The sequence below is a fragment of the Triticum aestivum genome, chromosome 3A (genome assembly GCF_018294505.1).
Source record: "Triticum aestivum cultivar Chinese Spring chromosome 3A, IWGSC CS RefSeq v2.1, whole genome shotgun sequence".
In the NCBI taxonomy this organism is placed as follows: Eukaryota; Viridiplantae; Streptophyta; class Magnoliopsida; order Poales; family Poaceae; genus Triticum; species Triticum aestivum.
Genome location: NC_057800.1, coordinates 26,529,310 through 26,550,914, shown reverse-complemented (window position 1 = coordinate 26,550,914; position 21,605 = coordinate 26,529,310). Strand labels below are relative to the sequence as shown.

General features: G+C 46.8%; 2 protein-coding genes and 1 pseudogene across 2 annotated transcripts; 1 reads left to right on the top strand and 2 right to left on the bottom strand.

Annotated features, from left to right (window-relative positions):
- Positions 1-238: 238 nt before the first annotated feature.
- LOC123056666 (16.9 kDa class I heat shock protein 1-like) lies at positions 239-2,842 on the bottom strand. Its single transcript, XM_044479984.1, has 2 exons — positions 2,623-2,842; positions 239-963 (listed from the first exon to the last, which is right to left on the bottom strand). The coding sequence occupies exons 1-2, from the start codon at positions 2,840-2,842 to the stop codon at positions 479-481; spliced, it is 705 nt and encodes a 234-aa protein (XP_044335919.1). The 3' UTR covers positions 239-478.
- Positions 2,843-4,024: 1,182 nt separating this feature from the next.
- On the top strand, positions 4,025-16,263 carry LOC123059982 (uncharacterized; annotated as a pseudogene).
- An 808-nt stretch (positions 16,264-17,071) lies between these two features.
- LOC123059981 (ADP,ATP carrier protein ER-ANT1) lies at positions 17,072-20,357 on the bottom strand. The gene is made up of 3 exons (XM_044482548.1): positions 19,936-20,357; positions 17,920-18,288; positions 17,072-17,832 (listed from the first exon to the last, which is right to left on the bottom strand). The coding sequence occupies exons 1-3, from the start codon at positions 20,260-20,262 to the stop codon at positions 17,518-17,520; spliced, it is 1,011 nt and encodes a 336-aa protein (XP_044338483.1). The 5' UTR covers positions 20,263-20,357; the 3' UTR covers positions 17,072-17,517.
- Positions 20,358-21,605: the final 1,248 nt, after the last annotated feature.

Below are 21,605 nucleotides of genomic sequence, written 5' to 3'. Positions count from 1 at the left end.
AAGCAGATGATTACTCAATTCTTAAGCAGATGTTTCTGTGGAAAAACCTGTCCGTGGCTAAGTTTTCAGTGGCGACCTAGTTCCCGTTTGCCAGGCAGCCATTTTCAGCCAGCCCAACGAATCTTTCCAGCTACGTGAAAAACGAGAAAACAAAGGTCATTTCTCTTGATCCTTTCCATCCGAACTACAAGGAAAAAATAATAATGGTCAAATTTTGTTTGTGTATGCAAAATCTGCATTGCACTAAAAAAACAAAGGATTTATTTCTCATTTATTCATCGCCAAATCTGTTGGCGATTACACAAGAACAGACAAGACAGGGAAAAGAAACGCACTACATATATTTCTCATCAGAGATAAGACTCGACAAGAACAAAGACACAACTATAGCATAATTTTAGGTTGCAGAACTCTTACACACATCAACCAAACTGGCTCCGGCCCAAAAGATCATCATACGTCGACGATACGCGTCCACTCAGCCGGAGATTTCGATGGCCTTCACCTGGGGCTTCTTGACCTCTGCCTTGGGCACGGTGACGGTGAGCACACCGTTCTCCAGCCCGGCCTTCACCTCCTCCACCTTGGCGTCCTCCGGCAGGCGGAAGCGCCTGACGAACTTGCCGCTGCTGCGCTCCACACGGTGCCACTTGTCGTTCTTGTCCTCCTTCTCCTTGGTGCGCTCGCCGCTGACGACGAGCACGTTGCCGTCCTCCACCTCCACCTTGACCTCCTCCTTCTTCACACCAGGGAGGTCGGCCTTGAAGACGTGCGCCTCGGGGGTCTCCTTCCAGTCCACGCGAGCGTTGGCGAACGCGGCCGTCTCGCTGCTACCAGAGATCTTCTTCCAGTGCTCTTGAAGCGTCTCGAGCACTCTGCAATCGATGAGCGTTTGGTCATCTTTCGGTTTCCAGCGAGGCTCCACGAGCTTCTCCTTGTTTCTATTTTGGGCCCATGAAGGTGCTACCGTGTTCTAGAGTGCGCTCCTGCTTTGGTGTTAGTGGGCCTTCTCCATTATATTTCTCTGTGCAGCTCCAGTAGCACCCCAGCAAGTACTCTGGAATATGATGGGTGGGGCCTTTTCTAGAAGAAGACATGGAGAACTCGAGATGCCGAGCATACGACCAACCGAGAAGAGGGTCAATCAAAGACCAATCAGATTTTGGCACGGCATAAAAAGAAAAATAAGATGGCCTCGAGTGAAAGGATTTTCAGCATGAAAAGTTTCACATCGTCGAGTAGAACAACTTTGATGTTTAGGTTATCATCGTCCGACCCCATTTTAGGGGCCGAAACTGTACTCCGAGTGGCAGAATTTATTGTTCCGAGTGCTTTTCGGCCGGTTACGCCTTCAAGACGACCTCGGATGAAGGAGCGCTCTACATGGATTGTCTTCTTCTCGTATAGGCGATCGATTTTCATATATAAATCATCTCAATCCGAATTTGTATGCAAAAGTTAGAGACAATACACTCCAGGCTGAACCTAAACGAAAATATGACGCGAGATACCAGACACCTTATCTGATAGGTCGCGCGAGTCATTTGGCCATCAAGATGGCATTGAATCGAAAAACCTTCAACACGAAAAAGCTTCGTCTCGTTGAAACGATCGATTTTCATATATAAATCATCTCAATCCAAGGCCGTATGCGACCTGGAGAGGCAAATCAAGATCAGGTTATGTTTTCAGTCGGAAAATCCGAGTGAAAAGGTTACCATCCGAGTGAAAACTTACCAATCGCGTAAAAGATTGCCATCCGAGTGGAAATATAGTCATCCGATTGAAAATATAGTCATCCAAGTGAAAATATAGGACGTGAATTGATGTAATTTTCCATGTAAGGAGAGCCTAGTCGAATCATTTTCTTGTACGGGAAGTCCAGCCGCCTTTTATATATGTTGGGGGTGACGGCCGATTGAACAACACATAATCGAACAAATTAATATATTACTTTTTCATCTATGTTTTATCTCTCCACCGTTTTTCTCTCTCGTTCTTCGTTGTTCCTCGAGTTTGAGAGCTGTGAATCCCAAGGCTCTAGGGGCGAGCGAATCGACCTAAGGCAGCCCATAGCCGTCGCGCTCCTTGACAGGGTCCCTCCCGGGTGTGCGAGGTTTCGGGTCTCGAAAGTGCCCAACTATTGGCTTGCGTATCGCGTTGTTGGTCAAATTTCCTTCGACGTGAGTTGCTGTGCATCACCCCGGCGTCGAGGATACACGTGACGTGTTCGTATGTCAATATAGCGATTGATTTTTCCTGGTATTAGGCTATTCACTTTGATTCGTTCAAGAATTGCGAGGCGGCAGGGACCGGAGTAGGGATGGAAGTCTGTTCGCGATCATCGCAAAGTCGCAATGTTAGGCGGTGCTGGTTGGAAATGCGAGCGACGCACGCTCACCAGACCATGATCGAGCGTTTTTTTTTCTTTAGTGAAAGCCATGATCTGCTTTTTTTAGGGGCTAACCAAGTTTTTATTGCTCAAAAACCACGTTAAGTGGGATACAAAAAGAATCATGGGGTTCCAGAAACCACAAATGCCTACCCTATCCAAAGAGTGTGCAAACTTAGCTAACCTATCGGCATTGCTATTAGACGCTCTGCTTTCGAAAGTAATATTACAATTGAACCCTACTAAAAGATTTCTAATTTCCGAGATGATTGCTCCGTAGCTTCCATTGCTTGCTGTCTTAATATCAATAACTACTTGCTCGGAGTCCGATGCTATAACAGAATCAGTCAATAGTAAATCTTGTGCCAGAGCAAGACCTTCCCTGCATGCAATAGCTTCTAATGTTGCTGCATCAGTTATCCCATGTATCACCAATGCTGAACTGCCCATGAAGTTTCCATTGTTACTCCTGCACACCGCCGCCGCAGCACCACAGTTGCGGGTTTTGGAAACTGCCGCGTCCACGTGGATTTTAGCATGTCCGCGATCCAGTCCAGGAGCTCAACTAATCAGCGACAGCGGCCCAGATTCCCTTCTAATTCCTAGCACTCAGTATATAGGCCTATATAAAATTTATGGGCCATGTGCGGGCTGCACAGTGTGCACACCTATGGGCCCGGCCCTGCCCGCGGGCCAAGCCTGGGACTAGGTTTTGAGCCCGAAGGCTGGGCCTGCTATAATTGCGATTTAGGGAAGAGCCCCGGCCCAAGGGTCGCCGTGCTTTTTCACTGACGCACCGGATGGGCCTCAATTCTAGGTCCGACGGCCAGGCCAGGCTGGACCTGGGCCTAGGTTTTTCTGCTTCTGGCTTTGTTAGGCCCGGCATAAAGGATGTCTAGGTATAGTTTAATACTATTTCTTGAAGTAGATCGAAAATTCAATTCGGTGCTCGGACTCATCTACACCTGGTTAACAGTTAAGGTAAGAAAAACGCAGACAAAAAAAATGGAATTATTTTTATGGCGTAAGATGCTCAAATGCATGATGTTGGTGCAAAATCTCAGAGCGTATAGACATTCAAGGAGCTCGTGATAAAAAAAAGACAAAATCGGTTGCGAGCAGTGTCGTTTTCAGAAGTCTCATCCATAAAAAAATTACCACGAGCTCCTCAAATGTACAAACCTCACCAAATTTTGAACGAGCATCATGCAAATGAGACTTTTTCCCAGCACAAATAAACTCGGATTTGTTGAATTTTTTTCACTGTTTAAACCAGTTTACTGTTCATGCCCTCAGCCCAGGTGCAGAATAGCCACGTCATCACCTTTCTCGAGGAACCCACATAAGAATATATGACCAAAAAGTTCCTGAAAACCAAAGCCGAAATGAAAAAAAAACCGGAGCATCACCGCGGATTTCAAAACCAAAAAAGGAACGGCTAGCTTAGATAGTACTATAGCCTAGTACTAGCCTCCTCTTCCCCGCCCCTGCCTCGACGCATCACGTCAATGCACACAACGGCTAGGTAATTAGTACACCCTGCACTCACGCTGCAGCGTATGGAGCAAGCCACGGATTTTTCTTCACCGCTAAGTTGTGGTGGTGGACTAGTAGCGCAGCTGCCTATGAGCAATGGAGGAGAGCTGCAGCGGCAATAAGAGGAGGAAAGGGGATCACCGTCAGCGGCCGGAGCAGATGAGCGAGATGGCGGCGGCGGCGGCAGGCATCAGCGGCATCATCGACCCGGATGTTCTCGACTGCACCATCTGCTTCGGCCCCCTCCGGCCTCCGGTGTTCCAGGTCTCTCATCCTCCACCGTCGCTTCTCTTCATTTGCCTTCGCTACTATTGGTTCTTCATTGTTGCCCCCCTGCAACCTCTGAACTGGAAGTGAAGAAGATCATGCATTTTCATTTTCACAAGCATGCATATAAATATGAAACCATGGTGTGTTTCCTTCTTTGATACACAGAGGAATCGCACACCTTTATCAGAAATAAAATAAAAATCACAGATAGGGAAAAGGCACGGCTAAATTCAAATACATACTGAATCACCTACACAAATACTGTATTTGCTTGCCATATGACAAAGTAAAGAAAAGGGGATCAGTTTCTACACCCAAGGAACAACACACACACACACACACACACACACACACACACAATAGATTGCTCTCACCGTTCTATCCCTTAGGGCCACAAATTTTTCCGAGTTTTTGCTTTCAAAAAAAAATCTTCCGAGTTTTAGTCAGGAACTTAACTGTGCGAACAAAAATTGTGGAGGGTAAGCAACCTGTGACAAGCTTATTGCCGTGTAAACGGATAGCACTCAAGTACTGTTTTTGGCTACAGAATGTAGATAATTCTGCCTAGTTTCCAGACCAGATAATCTGGCCACTTCCATCCTACAACTAACACCAATTTTTTCCTCAACTCCAAAAACGCCAATACAAATCGAGAGCATCCTTGACTTGGGGATACCTGTGGCGAGCGAATTGTATCCTTGTTCAAAGATTATGTAGTGAGTTCTGCCACCAGCACAACATTTCCAAGAACAAATTGGTCAATCAAGTTTTGCATGGTTCCCCACTGTTGTTTTCAGCATGCTCATCATTTTCAAACAGGACTTCAGGATAAATCATGATGTGTTTTCTTGTTGACACACAGTGCGTCGTTGGGCATGTGATCTGCTCACCGTGCCATGGCAAACTCATAAACAAGGAGAACTGCAACACGTGCTCCCTCCCCGGCGGGTACAACCGATGCAACCGTGAAGACGCACTATCACGAGGTGGAGGATCATGGCAAGTCATGCCCCCACGCGCCATGCTTCTGTCCGGAACCTGGCTGCAACTGTTGAGTAAATAGGCAATTTCTCGATTAAATTAATCCATGAGTAAATCACTAGCATGGCATTGACTAAGTTGATGACGTACTGACTCTGATCTAAACATGCACGTACTAAGCAAACAGTAGACAAATCTACACATACTGCTAGTACTGCTAATATGAAAATAATCAGGAGCAGGATAAACGAATTATACCCTCCAGTAGGCCACGCAGAGGCCGCGGCTTTGGTGGCAGTAGCGGCGTCCTCGGCGACCTTCTTGTCGGCTTCAGCTTTCTCGGCGGCGGCACGGTCGGCGTCGGTGGACATGGTGATGACGAAGGCGACGCGGACGTAGAGGAAGTAGACGATCGGAAGCGAGCAGTCGCGTAATCGCTGCCCAAAAACCTATTCGCCCCTCACCCCGTACAGGAACCAGAAGGGCGTGGTTTCGGAGACCTGCTCTCCCGTCGACCGTGTACGTGGCGGACGGGATGGAGTCACCGGCGGCAGCAGCAGCAAAGGAACGACGGTGGGCGTGCGCGTGAGCAGATGTGATCTGTTCGTGGCGGCTAGGGTTAGGAGACACCGCATACTTATAGGCGCAGCCGCGTGGAGAGACGTGGGCTCGACCCACGTCCGAGTCCGTGACAGCCCACAATCTGACGTCTCAGATCGTGGCCCAGCTGTCAGAAAACTCTCCGTTAGTGACTGGTAAAAATAAGCGCGTAGGTGTGAGCTCGGCTTGGCTCAATCCCGCAACCCGCGGCGCGTCGTGACGAGGCGAGGCGTGGCGGGCGGCGGAGGAGGAGTGCGCGAGGGCCTCTTCTCTTCTCAAGCTCCAATAGCATGTAGAAGAGAAACCCTTATAAACTACTCCAACTCTCCTTCCACTTCCGGGGTGGGACTAAACTTCCCACCACACCTAGTGCCATATAACCCACATGGGCCCTTAGAGATTTTTCAGAAATTGCAATATGGGCCTAGAGCCCATCTCAGATTTCAGCAATCCCCCACCAGATCTCGAGGGCCCATTGTATCCTCTGTTCCAATTGCTGTTTCGATATACCAGTGTTTCAGTAAAGACCTGTTAAGGTTGAACTTCACCTAGAACAAGTGGCTACACTCCTTCACAACTGAACAATGGACTATGCCTTGAATTGTCAGTTTGGCGTAAAGAAGTTTCACTACATGTCTTACTAGTACTAGGCTGCCGAAGGCTGACCCCTCGGGTGGAGCATATAAGTCACACTCCTAGCCTACTCATGAGCTTACTAGAGATCACCCCAATCTCATAGACTGTGACCAGCAGTCGGGCTCATATAGGTGTGTTCCTCCAAAGATCGCTCTGTAGGATAGCATCTTGCTTTTATAAGCTTTGAAACACATTGAGACCGTAGTCATCCTACCATACAGTATCGAGAGTATTGCATCTCCAACGGAGTGGGTTAGTATAGTTACTCTCCTCAGTTCACCACTGGCTTGTTTTCCCAGGTCCTAGTTCACGGGATCTCCGATCATATAGGTTGGGTTACCACCATGGCAACTCATGTGGGTCTCATACCCATCTCCCTCGATGCATTATCTATCACAACACGTGATAGCCCTTTTGTAAAGGGATCTGCCAGATTCTTAGCCGTATGGACATAGTCCAACGCTATCACTCCGGAGTTTCTTAATTTTCTGACAGCTTTTAATCTCATTCTTATGTGTTTGTGGACTTCATGTTGTCCTTTGAACTCTTCACCTTGGTGATGACAGTCTGATTGTCACAGTTCATAAGGATAGCCGGAACCGGTTTATCAACCAATGGCAAGTCCATCAAAAGATCTCGAAGCCATCTCGCTTCAACACCAGATGTGTCTAATGTCGTTAATTCTGCTTCCATTGTTGATCTCGTTAAGATCGTTTGCTTGCAAGACTTCCAGGAAACAGCGCCACCTCCAAGAGTAAACATATACCCAGTTGTGGCCTTCATCTCATCAGCATCAGAGATCCAATTCGCATCACTATACCCTTCAAGTACCGACGGGTATCCGGTATAGTGAAGTCCATAGTTCATAGTACCTTTCAGATAGCGCATAACTCTCTCAACAGCATGCCAATGTACATCACCCGGTTTGGAAACAAACCGGCTCAGTTTGCTCACAGCAAACGCGATGTCAGGCCTCGTTGCGCTCGCTAGGTACATCAGTGAACCAATGATTTGAGAGTATCTCAATTGATCTTTAGCCATGCCTTTGGACTTTCGAATCAATACGCTAGGATCATATGGTGTTTGAGATGGTGTGCAGTCCGAATATCCAAAACGACTCAACACCTTCTCAACGTAATGGGATTGCAGAAGTGTGATCCCACCCTCATTATCTCTCAGTAGCTTGATGTTCAAGATAACATCAGCCACACCAAGGTCTTTCATCTCAAAGTTCTGAGATAGAAACGATTTGACCTCCTCAATGACTTTGAGGTTTGTTCCGAATATCAGTATGTCATCAACATACAAGCACAGTATAACTACTTCGCCCCCACCATGGCGATAGTATACACATTTGTCAGCCTCATTAACAACGAAACCAACAGATGTCAGAGTTGTATTAAACTTATCATGCCATTGCTTAGGTGCTTGTTTCAGGCCATATAAAGATTTTATCAACCTACACACCTTTCTTTCCTGACCATCTATCACAAAGCCATCAGGCTGTTGCATGTAGATTTCCTCCTTTAGCTCTCCATTTAGAAAAGCCGTCTTAACATCCATCTGATGGACGAGAAGACCATGTGAGGCCGCCAACGAGAGTAATACTCGAATGGTGGTCAGTCTAGCCACAGGTGAATAAGTATCAAAGAAATCTTCCTCTTCTTGCTGGTCATAGCCCTTGGCCACAAGCCTAGCCTTGTACTTTTCAATCGTACCATCGGGCCTAAGCTTCTTTTTGAACACCCACTTACATCCCAGTGGTTTGCAACCATAGGGACGGTCAGTGATCTCCCATGTCCCGTTAGCCATGATGGAATCCATCTCGCTACGGACCGCATCCTTCCAGTAGTCAGCTTCTGGAGAGGCATACGCTTCTGAAATAGAAGTGGGAGTATCATCCACGAGGTACACGAAGAAATCATTACCAAAGGTATTTGCAGTCCTTTGTCTCTTGCCCCTACCAAGGGTTTCCTCGTCATCCTCCTCGGGATTTTCATCATGTGTTTGTTCATAATATTCCATAGGGATGGCAGGTTCAGGAGTCTCCTCAGATTCCTGTCTAGAAGTGCTTTGCATATCTCTCATAGGAAAATATCCTCAAAGAATGTAGCATCCTTAGACTCCATAATTGTACCGATCTTCTGGTCAGGTACCTCAGATTTCACTACTAGCAATCTATAGCCAACGCTGTTCTTAGCGTAGCCCAAATTAATGCAGTCCACGGTCTTATGTCCAAGCTTACGCTTTTTGGGGATCGGCACGTTGACTTTCGCCAAACAGCCCCAAGTGCGCAAGTACGAGAGTGTCGTCCTTCTCTTTGCCCATTTCTCATAGGGAGTGATCTCACTATCCTTTGTCGGAACTTTATTCAGGACATGACATGCCGTCAATATAGCCTCCCTCCACCATGCCTTGGATAAACCCGATGTATCTAACATGGCGTTAACCAAATCAGTTAGAGTACGGTTTTTCCGCTCGGCAACCCCGTTTGACTGGGGTGAATAGGGAGGCGTCCTCTCATGAATAATGCCGTGTTCCGCACAGAAGGAATCAAACTCACTCAAGAAGTACTCCCCACCACGATCTGACCGGCTCGTTTAATTTTCTTTTCAAGTTGATTTTCAACTTCTGCCTTATAGATTTTAAAGTAGTGTAGAGCCTCATCTTTAGTATTTAACAGATACACATAGCAATATCTAGTGGAATCATCTATCAATGTCATGAAGTATCTCTTTCCACCTTTAGTCAACACACCATTCATCTCATAAAGATCAGAATGTATGAGTTCTAATGGTGTCAGGTGTCTCTCATCCGCGGCCTTATGAGGCTTGCGAGGTTGCTTAGCTTGCACACATGAAAGGCACTTAGAACCTTTGGCTAAAGTGAAACTCGGGATTAAATCCAACTTGGCTAGCCGCGTCATAACACCAAAACTAATGTGACAAAGACGTGAATGCCAAACTTCAGATTCATTAACATTCGAATGAATATGGTTCACGACTTTATTACAAAAATCTGCGAGGGAAAGGCGGAACATCCCTCCGCTCTCATAACCTTTTCCAACAAAGAGTCCATATTTTGTAACAACTAATTTATTAGACTCGAAAACCAACTTAAACCCTTCTCTACATAGAAGGGAGCCACTAACGAGGTTCTTCTTGATGGCGGGGACATGCTGCACGTTCTTCAGCTGCACGATCCTTCCCGAAGTAAACTTCAGATCGACCGTGCCAACACCATGAACAGAAGCACTCGCGCCATTCCCCATCAATACGGACCCGTGACCTGTGACCTGGTAAGAAGTGAACAATGAAATGTCAGCACACACATGAACACCTGCACCTGTGTCCACCCACCAATCGTTGGGTTGAAACACTGAAAAAACAGTAAATAAATTACCGTACCCAGATGCACCATTCTCATTGTTGCCCACAATCATGTTGACAGACTTGGAGTCCTGTCCTGACTTCTTGTACTTGTTTGGGCACTTGTTGGCCCAATGTTCAACCGAACCACAAGTAAAGCAGCCCTCGTCCTTCTTGTTCTTCTTGAAGGTCTTCTTACCCTTCTTCTTAAAGTCGGTATTGTGTTGGACACCGTTCTTTCCCTTGGGCTTGTGGGAGTTGAAGTTCTTCTGGTTCACCATGTTGGCAACAGAAGTCCCTTCGGCCCCTTTTCCGTGCGAGTCTTTTGCCCTCGAATTCTGCTCAACACTCAGATGGCCAATGACATCCTCCACAGAGAATTCACGCCTCTGATGTTTCAGAGTGGTGGCAAAGTTCCTCCAGAAATTAGGGAGCTTAGCGATTATGCAGCCCGCGACAAACTTGCCCGGTAACTCGCACTTGAGAAGCTCAAGTTCCTTAACAATGCATATTATCTCATGAGCCTGCTCCAATACAGGACGGTTTTCAACCATCTTGTAATCGTGGAACTGCTCTATAATATGCATCTCGCTCCCTGCATCGGCGGCCCCGAATTTAGATTCGAGCGCCTCCCACAAGTCCTTGGCGACATGCACATGTAAATATGCGTCGACCAGTTTATCTCCGATCACGCTAAGAACTGCTCCGAGAAACACAACGGTAGCCTCCTTGAACGCCTTCTCCTGTTCAGGAGCAATCGTTCCCGTGGAGACACCGGTGACCCAGAACACGTTCATAGCCGTGAGCCATAACGTGGTCTTAGTCTGCCAACGCTTGAAGTATGTACCGGTAAACTTATCCGGTTTCAGTGCAGCGGCAAAGCCACTTGCCGAGAAATTCCTACACATAATAGGTTTTTGGATTGTTGAGTAAATAGGCAATTTCTCGATTAAATTAATCCATGAGTAAATCACTAGCATGGCATTGACTAAGTTGATGACGTACTGACTCTGATCTAAACATGCACGTACTAAGCAAACAGTAGACAAATCTACACATATTGCTAGTACTGCTAATATGAAAATAATCAGGAGCGGGATAAACGAGTTATACCCTCCAGTAGGCCACGCAGAGGCCGCGGCTTTGGTGGCAGCAGCGGCGTCCTCAGCGACCTTCTTGTCGGCTTCAGCTTTCTCGGCGGCGGCACGGTCGGCGTCGGTGGACATGGTGATGACGAAGGCGACGCGGACGTAGAGGAAGTAGACGATCGAAAGCGAGCAGTCGCGTAATCGCTGCCCAAAAACCTATTCGCCCCTCACCCCGTACAGGAACCAGAAGGGCGTGGTTTCGGAGACCTGCTCTCCCGTCGATCGTGTACGTAGCGGACGGGATGGAGTCACCGGCGGCAGCAGCAGCAAAGGAACGACGGTGGGCGTGCGCGTGAGCAGATGTGATCTGTTCGTGGCGGCTAGGGTTAGGAGACACCGCATACTTATAGGCGCAGCCGCATGGAGAGACGTGGGCTCGACCCACGTCCGAGTCCGTGACAGCCCACAATCCGACGTCTCAGATCGTGGCTCAGCTGTCAGAAAACTCTCCGTTAGTGACTGGCAAAAATAAGCGCGTAGGTGTGAGCTCGGCTCGGCTCAATCCCGCAACCCGCGGCGCGGCGCGGCGACGAGGCGGGCGGCGGAGGAGGAGTGCGCGAGGGCCTCTTCTCTTCTCAAGCTCCAATAGCATGTAGAAGAGAAACCCTTATAAACCACTCCAACTCTCCTTCCACTTCCGGGGTGGGACTAAACTTCCCACCACACCTAGTGCCATATAACCCACATGGGCCCTTAGAGATTTTTCAGAAATTGCAATATGGGCCTAGAGCCCATCTCAGATTTCAGCAGCAACTTCGCCGGCTCCACCGTCGCACTCCTGGCTCATCTTACCGGCGGTCATATGTGGCCATCCACCGAGTTGGAGTACAATGTTAAGCTCACAGTGGAGGTGAAAGCAGGAGTGCATGTTCTCCACAGGCGAGACAGGAGCCCCTTTTTCCTGGTGAAGTTCACTCCAGCGCCGCCACCTTACGGCAATGCCGCCTCAGTGTTGTGCGTAGATCCTGATGCCGCCGCCACCACGGAGAAGGGGCGCAAGTTCAGGTGCCAACTTGGCTCGAGCAACGTCGACCTGGATTGGCAGCAATATTCGCGTTTCCAGGTTAGGAGCACCACCCTCTCCGACGGGTGGCCACCGGCGGAGGACGGCGGTACCTTATATGTCGCGCCCAGCACCGACAGCATTACTGTCAGTATCACGAAGATAATGCGTGACACCCGTGGGAATGAGATCCAGCTGACGCCCATCCATATGAGACAAAGTACACTTCATCAGTGCTTTGAATCCCGTGGTTCATGCTAGATGATCAGCGCTGTGAATCCCTTTCAGTTGAGGCTCCTCTACTATATGCTAGGTGATTGATGTAGAATAATAATGTAGTGCTAAAACTAATGCATGCTAATTGAGATGGAGTCTGAAGAATTGCCTGTGAAGCAGTGGAATGCTACACCAGCTGAAAGTTCAGACCAACTTGCTAGTGTCTAAGATCTGGTAGAGATGTATATGACTGTCTAGTTAATTTGAGGCATTTCAAGGTATAAAGTACAAACTGCGTCTTTTCGTGTAATATTTATTCCTGGCAGGCAATGAATCTATGACTTTGGTGAAGTTTGTTCTGATCATTGCTACTACATTACCAGGAAAACACTCTACATGGCGCTGTTACAACCTTGTTCAGGAGATGGTGCATACATCTTCTATATCTAAATAGCTAGCCCCCACTAACATATTTCTCTCAACATGCAAGCATGCCACATCATCAAGCAACATGCATGGCAAAAGGCCCATCACAACATCCATTCATGCACATGAAAATGTCCACCTCAACATGCAAATATATATTAGATATTTTACAATAAAGCATATGGATTTGCAATTTTAGTTTTCGTAGTATCACTATTCACGTTCCATAGAAATCACATATCATCGAAATGTATTGCAAATATTCCCGCAACAACGTGCGGAGTATCATCTAGTATTCAAAACAAGCAAGCTATGTAGAGTGATTTTGAGTAGAAGGATTTTATTTAAAAAAAAAAGGAAGTTTGTGATTTCAAGTACCTCTCTGTCGTTGCTCACCAAACAGAGCCAGACTGGTCTACCAAATTCCATGCAGGATGCGCCTTCAGGCAATGAAATCCCTTGCCTTGCTTCAGCTTGCTGAAAACCGGAATTCCAGCAGTATTTGCTGTGAGAACTCGAGGGCAGCTAGCGATTCTACGAGCTTGTTGTGGTAGCATGATTATGTTGAATCTTCAAGGTCTTTGAATCCCAGGCCACCCACCCATGTTTTTTGGGTTCAGCAACTCACCTAGTCTATTCTGTTTACCACTTTGCGTCATCATGGCATCCTGCTAGGTCCACTGAAACATGATGCAGATAGTAACATGACATGGTGTTGCTTGGGCCAGCACCCTGATTAAGATTTATTTTTTTTTGCCGACATCTGAGAAACTTTCTTTTCCATCTACGCGGCCTTCTCAAGATCTTCTGAGGATGACGGTGCGTGCTTGTTCTACAAGCAAGCCATGTAGAGTGATTTCGAGTAGAGCTAAAAATAATCAATAGTAAGTTTGTGATTTGAGTACCTTTCGGTGGTCGCGCATCTACCAGATTCCATGCAGGATGCTTCTTCAGGCAATGAAATTCCTTACTTTGCTTCAGCTTGCAGAACACTAGAATTCCAGCAGTAACTGTCCATGAGAACTCAAGGGCGACAAAGCGATTCTACAAGCTTGTGGTGCTACCATCATGACGCTGAATCTATCAAGGTCTTTGAAGCACAGGTCACCCACCCATGTTCTTTGGGTTCAGCAACTCATCCCAACTCACCCAATCTATTCTGTTTGCCAGTTTGCGTCATGCTGCCATCCTGCAAGTGCTAGCTCCAACAAAACATGATGCAGATAGTAACATGACATGGTGTTGTAGTTTGTGTTGCTTGCGCCACCATCCTGATTAAGATTTCTTTGCCGACTTTGTTTTCCATCTATAGACTTTTGTTTTGATCTTCCTTATCAACAAGGACCTGCAAACACAAATATTTTTCATGCCTAGCTTTGGATAACAACCAGGGGCACAGGTACAAAGTTTTTTTTTTCTGAAAGAACTACAAGAGACTTACGACCACCTGAAGAGCTACAACGCTTATACTAGAGGGGCACCGATCAAACAAGGAACACACGTGTGAGATATTATTAGGTCTATAGAAAATCAAGTATACTTGAATTGGCGGTGCTGCACTGAAAGGCTGCACCAGCATAGATATCATAGCGGCAGTTCATCATCAGCTGACCATCCTGACCAAAAGAACAACCATGAGGCCATGGGCATGTGCAACCAGAACATTCTTTCAAGTAAATCAAACCGCAAGAGAACAGGCTCGGGCTCTCCAAGCAGTTAGGTAGGCTCCAGGGTAGGTGAAGCACAGGTTCACATGATCAATCGACAGCAAGTAGCCACTTGGCCAGTGCCGGTATGAACAACCATCAGGTCACAGCAGTTAGAGCACTTCTGCAAAAGGAAGTCATGCAACCCCGATGTGACGACCTTCAGTCAACCACAGATAGGAGAATCTGCAAAAAAGCAACACATTGTACTATGTAGACTGTAGACTTGCAGCTAAAACACACAATGTGCTTACAGCTCCACAACGATTTAGACCTCCTAAGATCCCACCATGGATTTGTGGTGTGCACTACCTCCACCTTATGCTAACCATTGATCCCGAGTCAAATTTAGATTGGCCGGCGGAGAGACACCAGCTGGTCTTTCACGGTACGCGGCAATGCCATGCATGCATCTATCTCAACCACACCTTATATATACCTTAAAACCTGATCTCTACAAGGTGAAAAGCAAAACAATTTTCTAGTTCAACATCAGCATTCCCCTTCAGTTCAGTACTCACTCAACCAAAAGTTCCCACAATGGAAGTTGTTCTGTCTGCGGCTGCAGGTGACCTTGTTAGCAGATTCTTCTCCTTTTTGATCGGGAGGTATTCAGAAGCGCCATGCTCGGAGGAGAAACATGCCGAGAGGTTGCAGCAACTCCTGCTAAGAGCTCAGATGGTTGTCGAGGAGGCGGATGGGAGGTACATCACCAACTCTGGTATGCTTCTGCAACTGAAGATGGTAGCTAGGGCTATGTACCATGGTTATCATGCACTAGACACCTTCAAGTGCAACCAACTAATCAGAGAGGGCACTAAGGAAGTGATGAGTTCTGGCTCATTTGCCTCATATCTTGCCACTCCCTTGAAGCGCTCCCGTGCAAATGCTGGTGTATCGAATCACCAAGTTGATAACAACTGTGACCTACAAGATGCCTTGTTAAATTTAGAGACCGTTGTTTCTAATATCACAGAGTTTGTCATACTTTTGGGTGGGTGTGAACCCATGTTTCGCAGACCCTATGACACATATCTTTATGTTGACAACTGTATGTTCGGTCGTTGGACTGAGAAGCAACAAGTTATCAACTTCTTGTTGCAGCACAACCCTCGTGCTTCTCCATCTGTACTTCCAATCATCGGTGGCTATCTAGTCGGGAAGAAAACTCTGGTAGCACATGTATGCAATGATGAAAAGGTCCGTAGTTACTTCTCTTCAATTTTGCACTTCAATGGAGACAACTTTCATATGGTAGAAACAGAAAGGTGCACAGGGAGGGCATTGGTCGTTGTTAAATTAGTTTCAGAGGTCAATGATGAGGACTGGAAATCATTTTACTGGGCAGTGACATCCATAAGCACAGAAAGTAAGGTTATAATCATTAGTAGGATGGAAAGTTTGACTAGATATGGTACTGTGAAGCCAATTCACCTAAGTAGATTACCAGATGAGGAGTACAGCTACCTCTTTAAGGCACTAGCATTTGGAAGTGCCCACAGTGAGGACCACCCAAAGCTGACACTGTTAGCAGGAGAGTTCATCAAATTGTTAGACGGGTCATTTGTGGCAGCATATTCACTTACCAATGGGTTGAGGACAAATCTAAGCCTTCAGTTCTGGCTCTCCATGTTGAAGAGATACAAGAATGTGACAAAGAACAACTTGTCAATGTTTGGTGAGCATCCATCAGACCGTTTCAAAAAACGATGTGCAGTAGACTTCACCAACTTTCTTCCCTTCCCCCGCTGCTCCACTACACCTTATGCCTCCTCGAACTGAAGCCAGGAAACTACCCAAGATAAGGATTGGAGAGATCATTGAGAATCCCTCCCTTCATCCTAAGGGTGACTTTGTATTAGTGACATGGGAATCACAGATACCTCCTTATACCGAGTTCAGTTACCATGTCCCGTATTGTGCTCAACAGCAGCCTAAAACAACCTTGCGGAGGAAAAGTGAAGCTACTATTTCTCTCTAGTGTTCTTTTCTTTAATATTATACCCAAACTTGTGGAGTTTGTTTTATGTTTTACTTCTTACAGTTGTGAAAGAACTATTCTATGTATATCGCTACAAGTACTGATTACGATTGTCAAGTTAAATTGTGTGTTGCATACATGTTTGCAATTCTTTAAGAAGCTAAAATTGCCTAGTTCTTTGGATATATGCAGGGGAAACAATTTGAAAAAATTACAGTCTAATTTATCAAAGTTAAGTCATTGCCAGTGGAGACTAAAAACACTAAATTCCAATCAAACTTAATTTTCTAGAGTAAATTGCAGTTCACACCAGATAACTTGCCACTTGTTTCAGTTGAGAATTGCGATAGATCCTGGAGAATCAGTGGTGCAGCAATGAAATGCTACACCAGCTGAACTGAAAGTTCAGAACGACTTGTAACCTACTAATATGTGGTGAAAAGCCTTGTTCAGCATGGCGCAAACTAGTTTGTGGTATGACCAAAGGCCAAAACAAGCCTTGTTCAAAACAAGCAAGCCACATAGAGAGTTTTGCACTGAAAATGATAATTCCATGATCTAGTTTGTGGTATGATCAAAGGCCAAAACAAAGGACAATGCAAAATGAAGCTCACCTCAGATTATTCCAGTCTCAGGGAAGCCTGCAAATCATCATTAGTTGGGCCTTCTAAGCGATCAACAAGGCCGGAAGAGGAGAGTCTTGACGCCTGATCAATCAAAAAATACCACAATGTACCCTAAAAAACCACAACAACGACAACAATGGCTTATGTCAGTCTTAGCAATTACAGCTAATGCAGCAAAGGTGTGGCAGCAAACTAATGTCCCAGATATGGATAAATGGACCAAACCTAATACAAGGTACGAAATTGCTTTGAACCAAAGAGGCCCTAAACTCTTTATTCTTTACAGTACTATTTACAGTTTACATTAATAGTGTACATGGGGACATCAGCTTTCGGGAGACCATATTAATTTACACTTCAAGAATAAGGTCTAGTCATTATGGTATTCAAAACTTCGTATAGAAACGAATCATCCATTGCACCATGATGCCATCTCCTGTCCTGGGAAGATTCACCTCCAGGAAATGTTATTGTGTTGATCAATTCATTCCCATTAACTCTTGCACGCATTTCAAGTCTGCTCTGTGAGCTCGGTAAGTGTAGCTCACACAGCACATCCCATCTGGCCAGCGCGCAACCTGAAAACCCAAGGATCTTCCCGGGCACATGCAGATCCATCACATGCGCATCATTTCAATGCCCCTTTCATCCTGTTCTCAATTTTGTAATCATGCCGGCCTGCAAACCGTTGGAGCTGGTCGTACCCAGCAAGAACTCCAGCTCCTGCCATTCCCGAGAGGATATTTGCACCGACCCCTCTGAATAGAGTGAAGAACCCTTCGGTGGAAACAATCTGTTTTACGGCATGGAAGGCGCTCCTATATTTGAATGGCTGCCCTGAAGTTAACATCATTCTTCGTCGGAGTGTATCAAATGGATAGGCACAGGCCCCAGAGAATGTAGTTATTGTCCATCCCAAGGCAAAACTGGCCAGAAAATTTCCCTGCAAAAGTATCCAATAATAAATGTGTCAAACTGGTCTCGTGGGAACCTCATCTGTGAGATGCAGATGACACAAGAATGATGTTACCTCCAACGGCCCTACTAGTACAATAGGCTTCATGGTGTCGTAGATGCCAAAATAAAGGCCCCGATATAGAGTAATACCCACAATAGACACACTGAAGCCTCGGTACAATCCACGAATACCATCAGTTGCAAGTGTCTTCTTGTAGACATCTAGCAACCCCCTGAACTGACGTTTGTTCGCTTGAGATTCAATCGCGTCAGTGGCTAGCCGTGTCCGTGCATAATCCAGATGGTACAGCAGGGATGATGTTGTAGCTCCTGCAGCACTGCCGCATGCTACATTTCCAGCTAGCCATTTCCATTTACCGTCTTTCTCCTTGTCATAGCCAAAGAAGCTCTTGAAGTAGCCTTTGAATGCAAAGTTGCAGGCCTGCACAGAAGGTGCGCGAGTGAGGTTTCATTCCATTTTTGAACAACAAAGTTTTTCATGACAGCAGAGTGTTTCCTCACATCAACAAGTTAAGGGTATATGCATGTACTCTTGACTCTGGAGTCATGTTTGATAGTTTAACATGAAACGGGATGTGATTCTCACTCTTAGTTATTACACAGAACCTGCAGAAATAATTGTGATAGCACGAGCATAAGTTTCTTCTGCATTAGCAAACTATCCGCACACTAGCTATTTCCCTAATTCCACTATGTACAGCACCCATCAGAATCCCTTGTTGAGACATGTGTGGAGGGTACAAACATGTAGCTCAGGATCATGTTTGATAGTTCAGCATGAAATGGAATGCAGTTCTCACTCTTAGCTTTTTCACAAAACCTGCAGAAAATAATTGTAACAGTGGAAGCATAAGTTTATTCTGCGATAGCAAACAGTCTGCACACTAGTCATTTCTCTAGTTTTACTATATAAAGCATCAATCAGAATCCATGATCAAGGACATGCTATAGAACTTCAGAGATTGGTCGTACAGATAAAAGCAGCAAGTTTGAACAGTATTGACCGAAATATGATTCAGCTGCATAATCGTTATCAGACTAGACCCTGTGTGGCCATGAGCCCGTGATGTTCCTCGGCCATCTTTGCTTTTTCCAGAAAGTTTGTGCCCTTGCGGTGTGGGGTACGCATCATGGATGTGAATGCCGAGTCTTAATTATTCATATTGCAAGGGGTGGAACGATTTTGCATTATTGGAAGACACGAGGACGTCTTTGTGTTTTGTGATAAATCTGGCAGTACTTCTTCACACATTATCAACGAAAAAAATAGCGCGCTATTTCGGAGTTTAAACTTCGCTATAGCGTATTTGAGGGTGCCACGTTATATTTTAGCCATTTTACACGCTATGCTGCTATTTACGTTATAGCGTGCTGTAACGGCGCTAAACGCAAAAACGTTTCAGCGTTTTTAGCGTGGAACGATCGAAACACAGCAGGCGCTCAGCAGATAGCAGCCCTGTGTGGCCATGAGCCCGTGTTGTTCCTCTGCCATCTTTGCTTTTTCCAGAAAGTTTGTGCCCTTGCGGTGTGGTGTACGCATCATGGATGTGAATGCCGAGTCTTAATTATTCACATTGCGAGGGGTGGAACGATTTTGTTTTGGCAGTACTTCTTCACACATAACCGATCAGATTCTAAGCCACTCATGCTTTCCCTGTGCCAGATATAAATTTATAACTAGCCTTGCGAAAGCGAGAGACACTATGTATTATGTGGTGAGAAAAAGTTGGGAGCTACCAGCCAGTCAGACAGCGCCTCACTACCTCAGAGTCGTGAGCAAATTCGAGGGCCACAGAAAATACGTGTGGGTGAAGCGAATTACACAAATTAGCCTCACTCGATCCACTGCATCAGCACATTTCTACACTAAATCGATTGACTAAAATCAGATTTTGGATGCACAAGTAGGATTGCGTTGCTTGCTAATTCTGCTGCTGAAGCCTGCCTGAATGCAGGTATGGCAGGCATCATGATTCAGACAGTCCGTTAATCAGACGGGTGGATTCGTCAGTCGAGAATGTGGATGGATCAAGGGAGGAAGGAAGGAAGGGGGGAAGGGGGGGCTGACCTGGGTGGGGAAGTATCGGATGACGTTGGCCTGGTTCCCACGCCAGAGCGCGGCGGCGCCCTCCTCGCGGAGCACGCGGGCGAAGGCGTCGGCGATGCCCCGGTAGGGCCGCGTGAGGGCGCCCCGGCGCAGCATCTCGGCCTGGTTCTGCAGCAGCAGCTTGACGCGCTCCACCGGCGCCGCCCCCGTCTTGGCCACCACCGCCGCCGCGCCGCCCATGGCGAAGTCGGCCGCCACCCTGGAGGGCGACCGGAGGCGATGGGGCGGGTGGTGGGCGTCGGCGCCGTCCTTCCTCGTGGCCGCGGCAGCGGCGGCGGCGGCGACCATTGGTGGAGCGGCGCCGCGGGAGAGAGTTGGTGGTGGTGCGTGGCGTGGGGGATTTCCATGGCCTGATTTTTTTGTGATTATAATCAAAGGCCGGGACGAAGAAAAGAACAAAACGAAGCTCAGCTGTAGTTAACTGGGCCTTCTTCTATGTGGACTTCGGGGCTTTGAGAGGGGGTGTGTGAATCTCTACTATTAAAGCAGAATCGAACGTCGTGATGGTTCGACCTCCTTCTTTCCACCGACACATCCTCTCTCGCTACCCTGTGATCGCTACTCCCCCACAGCCCCGCCTCGTGCGATCCACGCTCGTTAGAAAAAAAAAGAAAAGAAACAACCCACGTACCCACGTCCCACACCCATCGCCCCCAAACCCCAACCCCCTCAATGCCGATGCCGCCTCTCTCCCCAGAAAAATCGCAGCCGCCTGCCTTGTCCTTCCTCGCTCGACTCGGCTGATGCGACGAGGACGGATGACTCCTTCTATCATCTCACCCACGACCTCCCGCTTTCTCGCCGTCGACCCCTGCTCCGTCTCCGCTTGCCATCCTTCGGTTTCTCGCTAGCAACCCCTACGCCGTCTCTGCCTGCCATCCCCTTTCCCCGAGATGACTTCCACGGCAGCCAGGGAAGTTGGGAACCTCACCGATGCTCATGGCCTGACTACACTTGCCGACCAAGGCCGTCGACCGCTTACAGCAGCCCGGCTAGGTTTCTGGTTTATGTCATGATTTAGTACTACTATCTTAACATCCTTGCAGGAAGAACAAGGCCATGGGCATGAGTATCTAGCTCCACCTTGACCACTCCAAATTCCGATTTGAGTCTGTTGCGGGCATGAACCACCCAAGGCAAGGTTGTCCCCTTGGGAGGAATATCTTATTGAGGACGCGATGTTATAGGTGCGTCGATCTCCATCCTCTCCTTAGTTTTCGCCATGTTCTTGCCCGTGCGTGCAGCGCGTGTTGCTCATGCATTCCAGAATTTTTGGTAAGCTATGCCATTCTTTCCCATTACTTGGATCTTACTTGCCTTGTCCTTTGACACAGTCGTGATTCATTCGTTGTTTTGACTTCTGAGTTGTGTTGTGAGATTAATTTGGTGCAGATTACAATTTCAATGGAGGATGAAGATTTTTCAGATCAAGTGGATAATAAATGATTCTTTAGATTTTTTTTGTTCCGACACAAATATATGACATGGGTCTAATGGCAGATTGATTAAAACCTTTGTAAACAGTATACACTGAGAATTGCTATATCAATAATTCTTTCATGGGAGTTGAAATAAAATCCTTGGTAGTTATGAACCTGGAAAAGGCTTGCTCGTTTTTATTAATTTAGTTT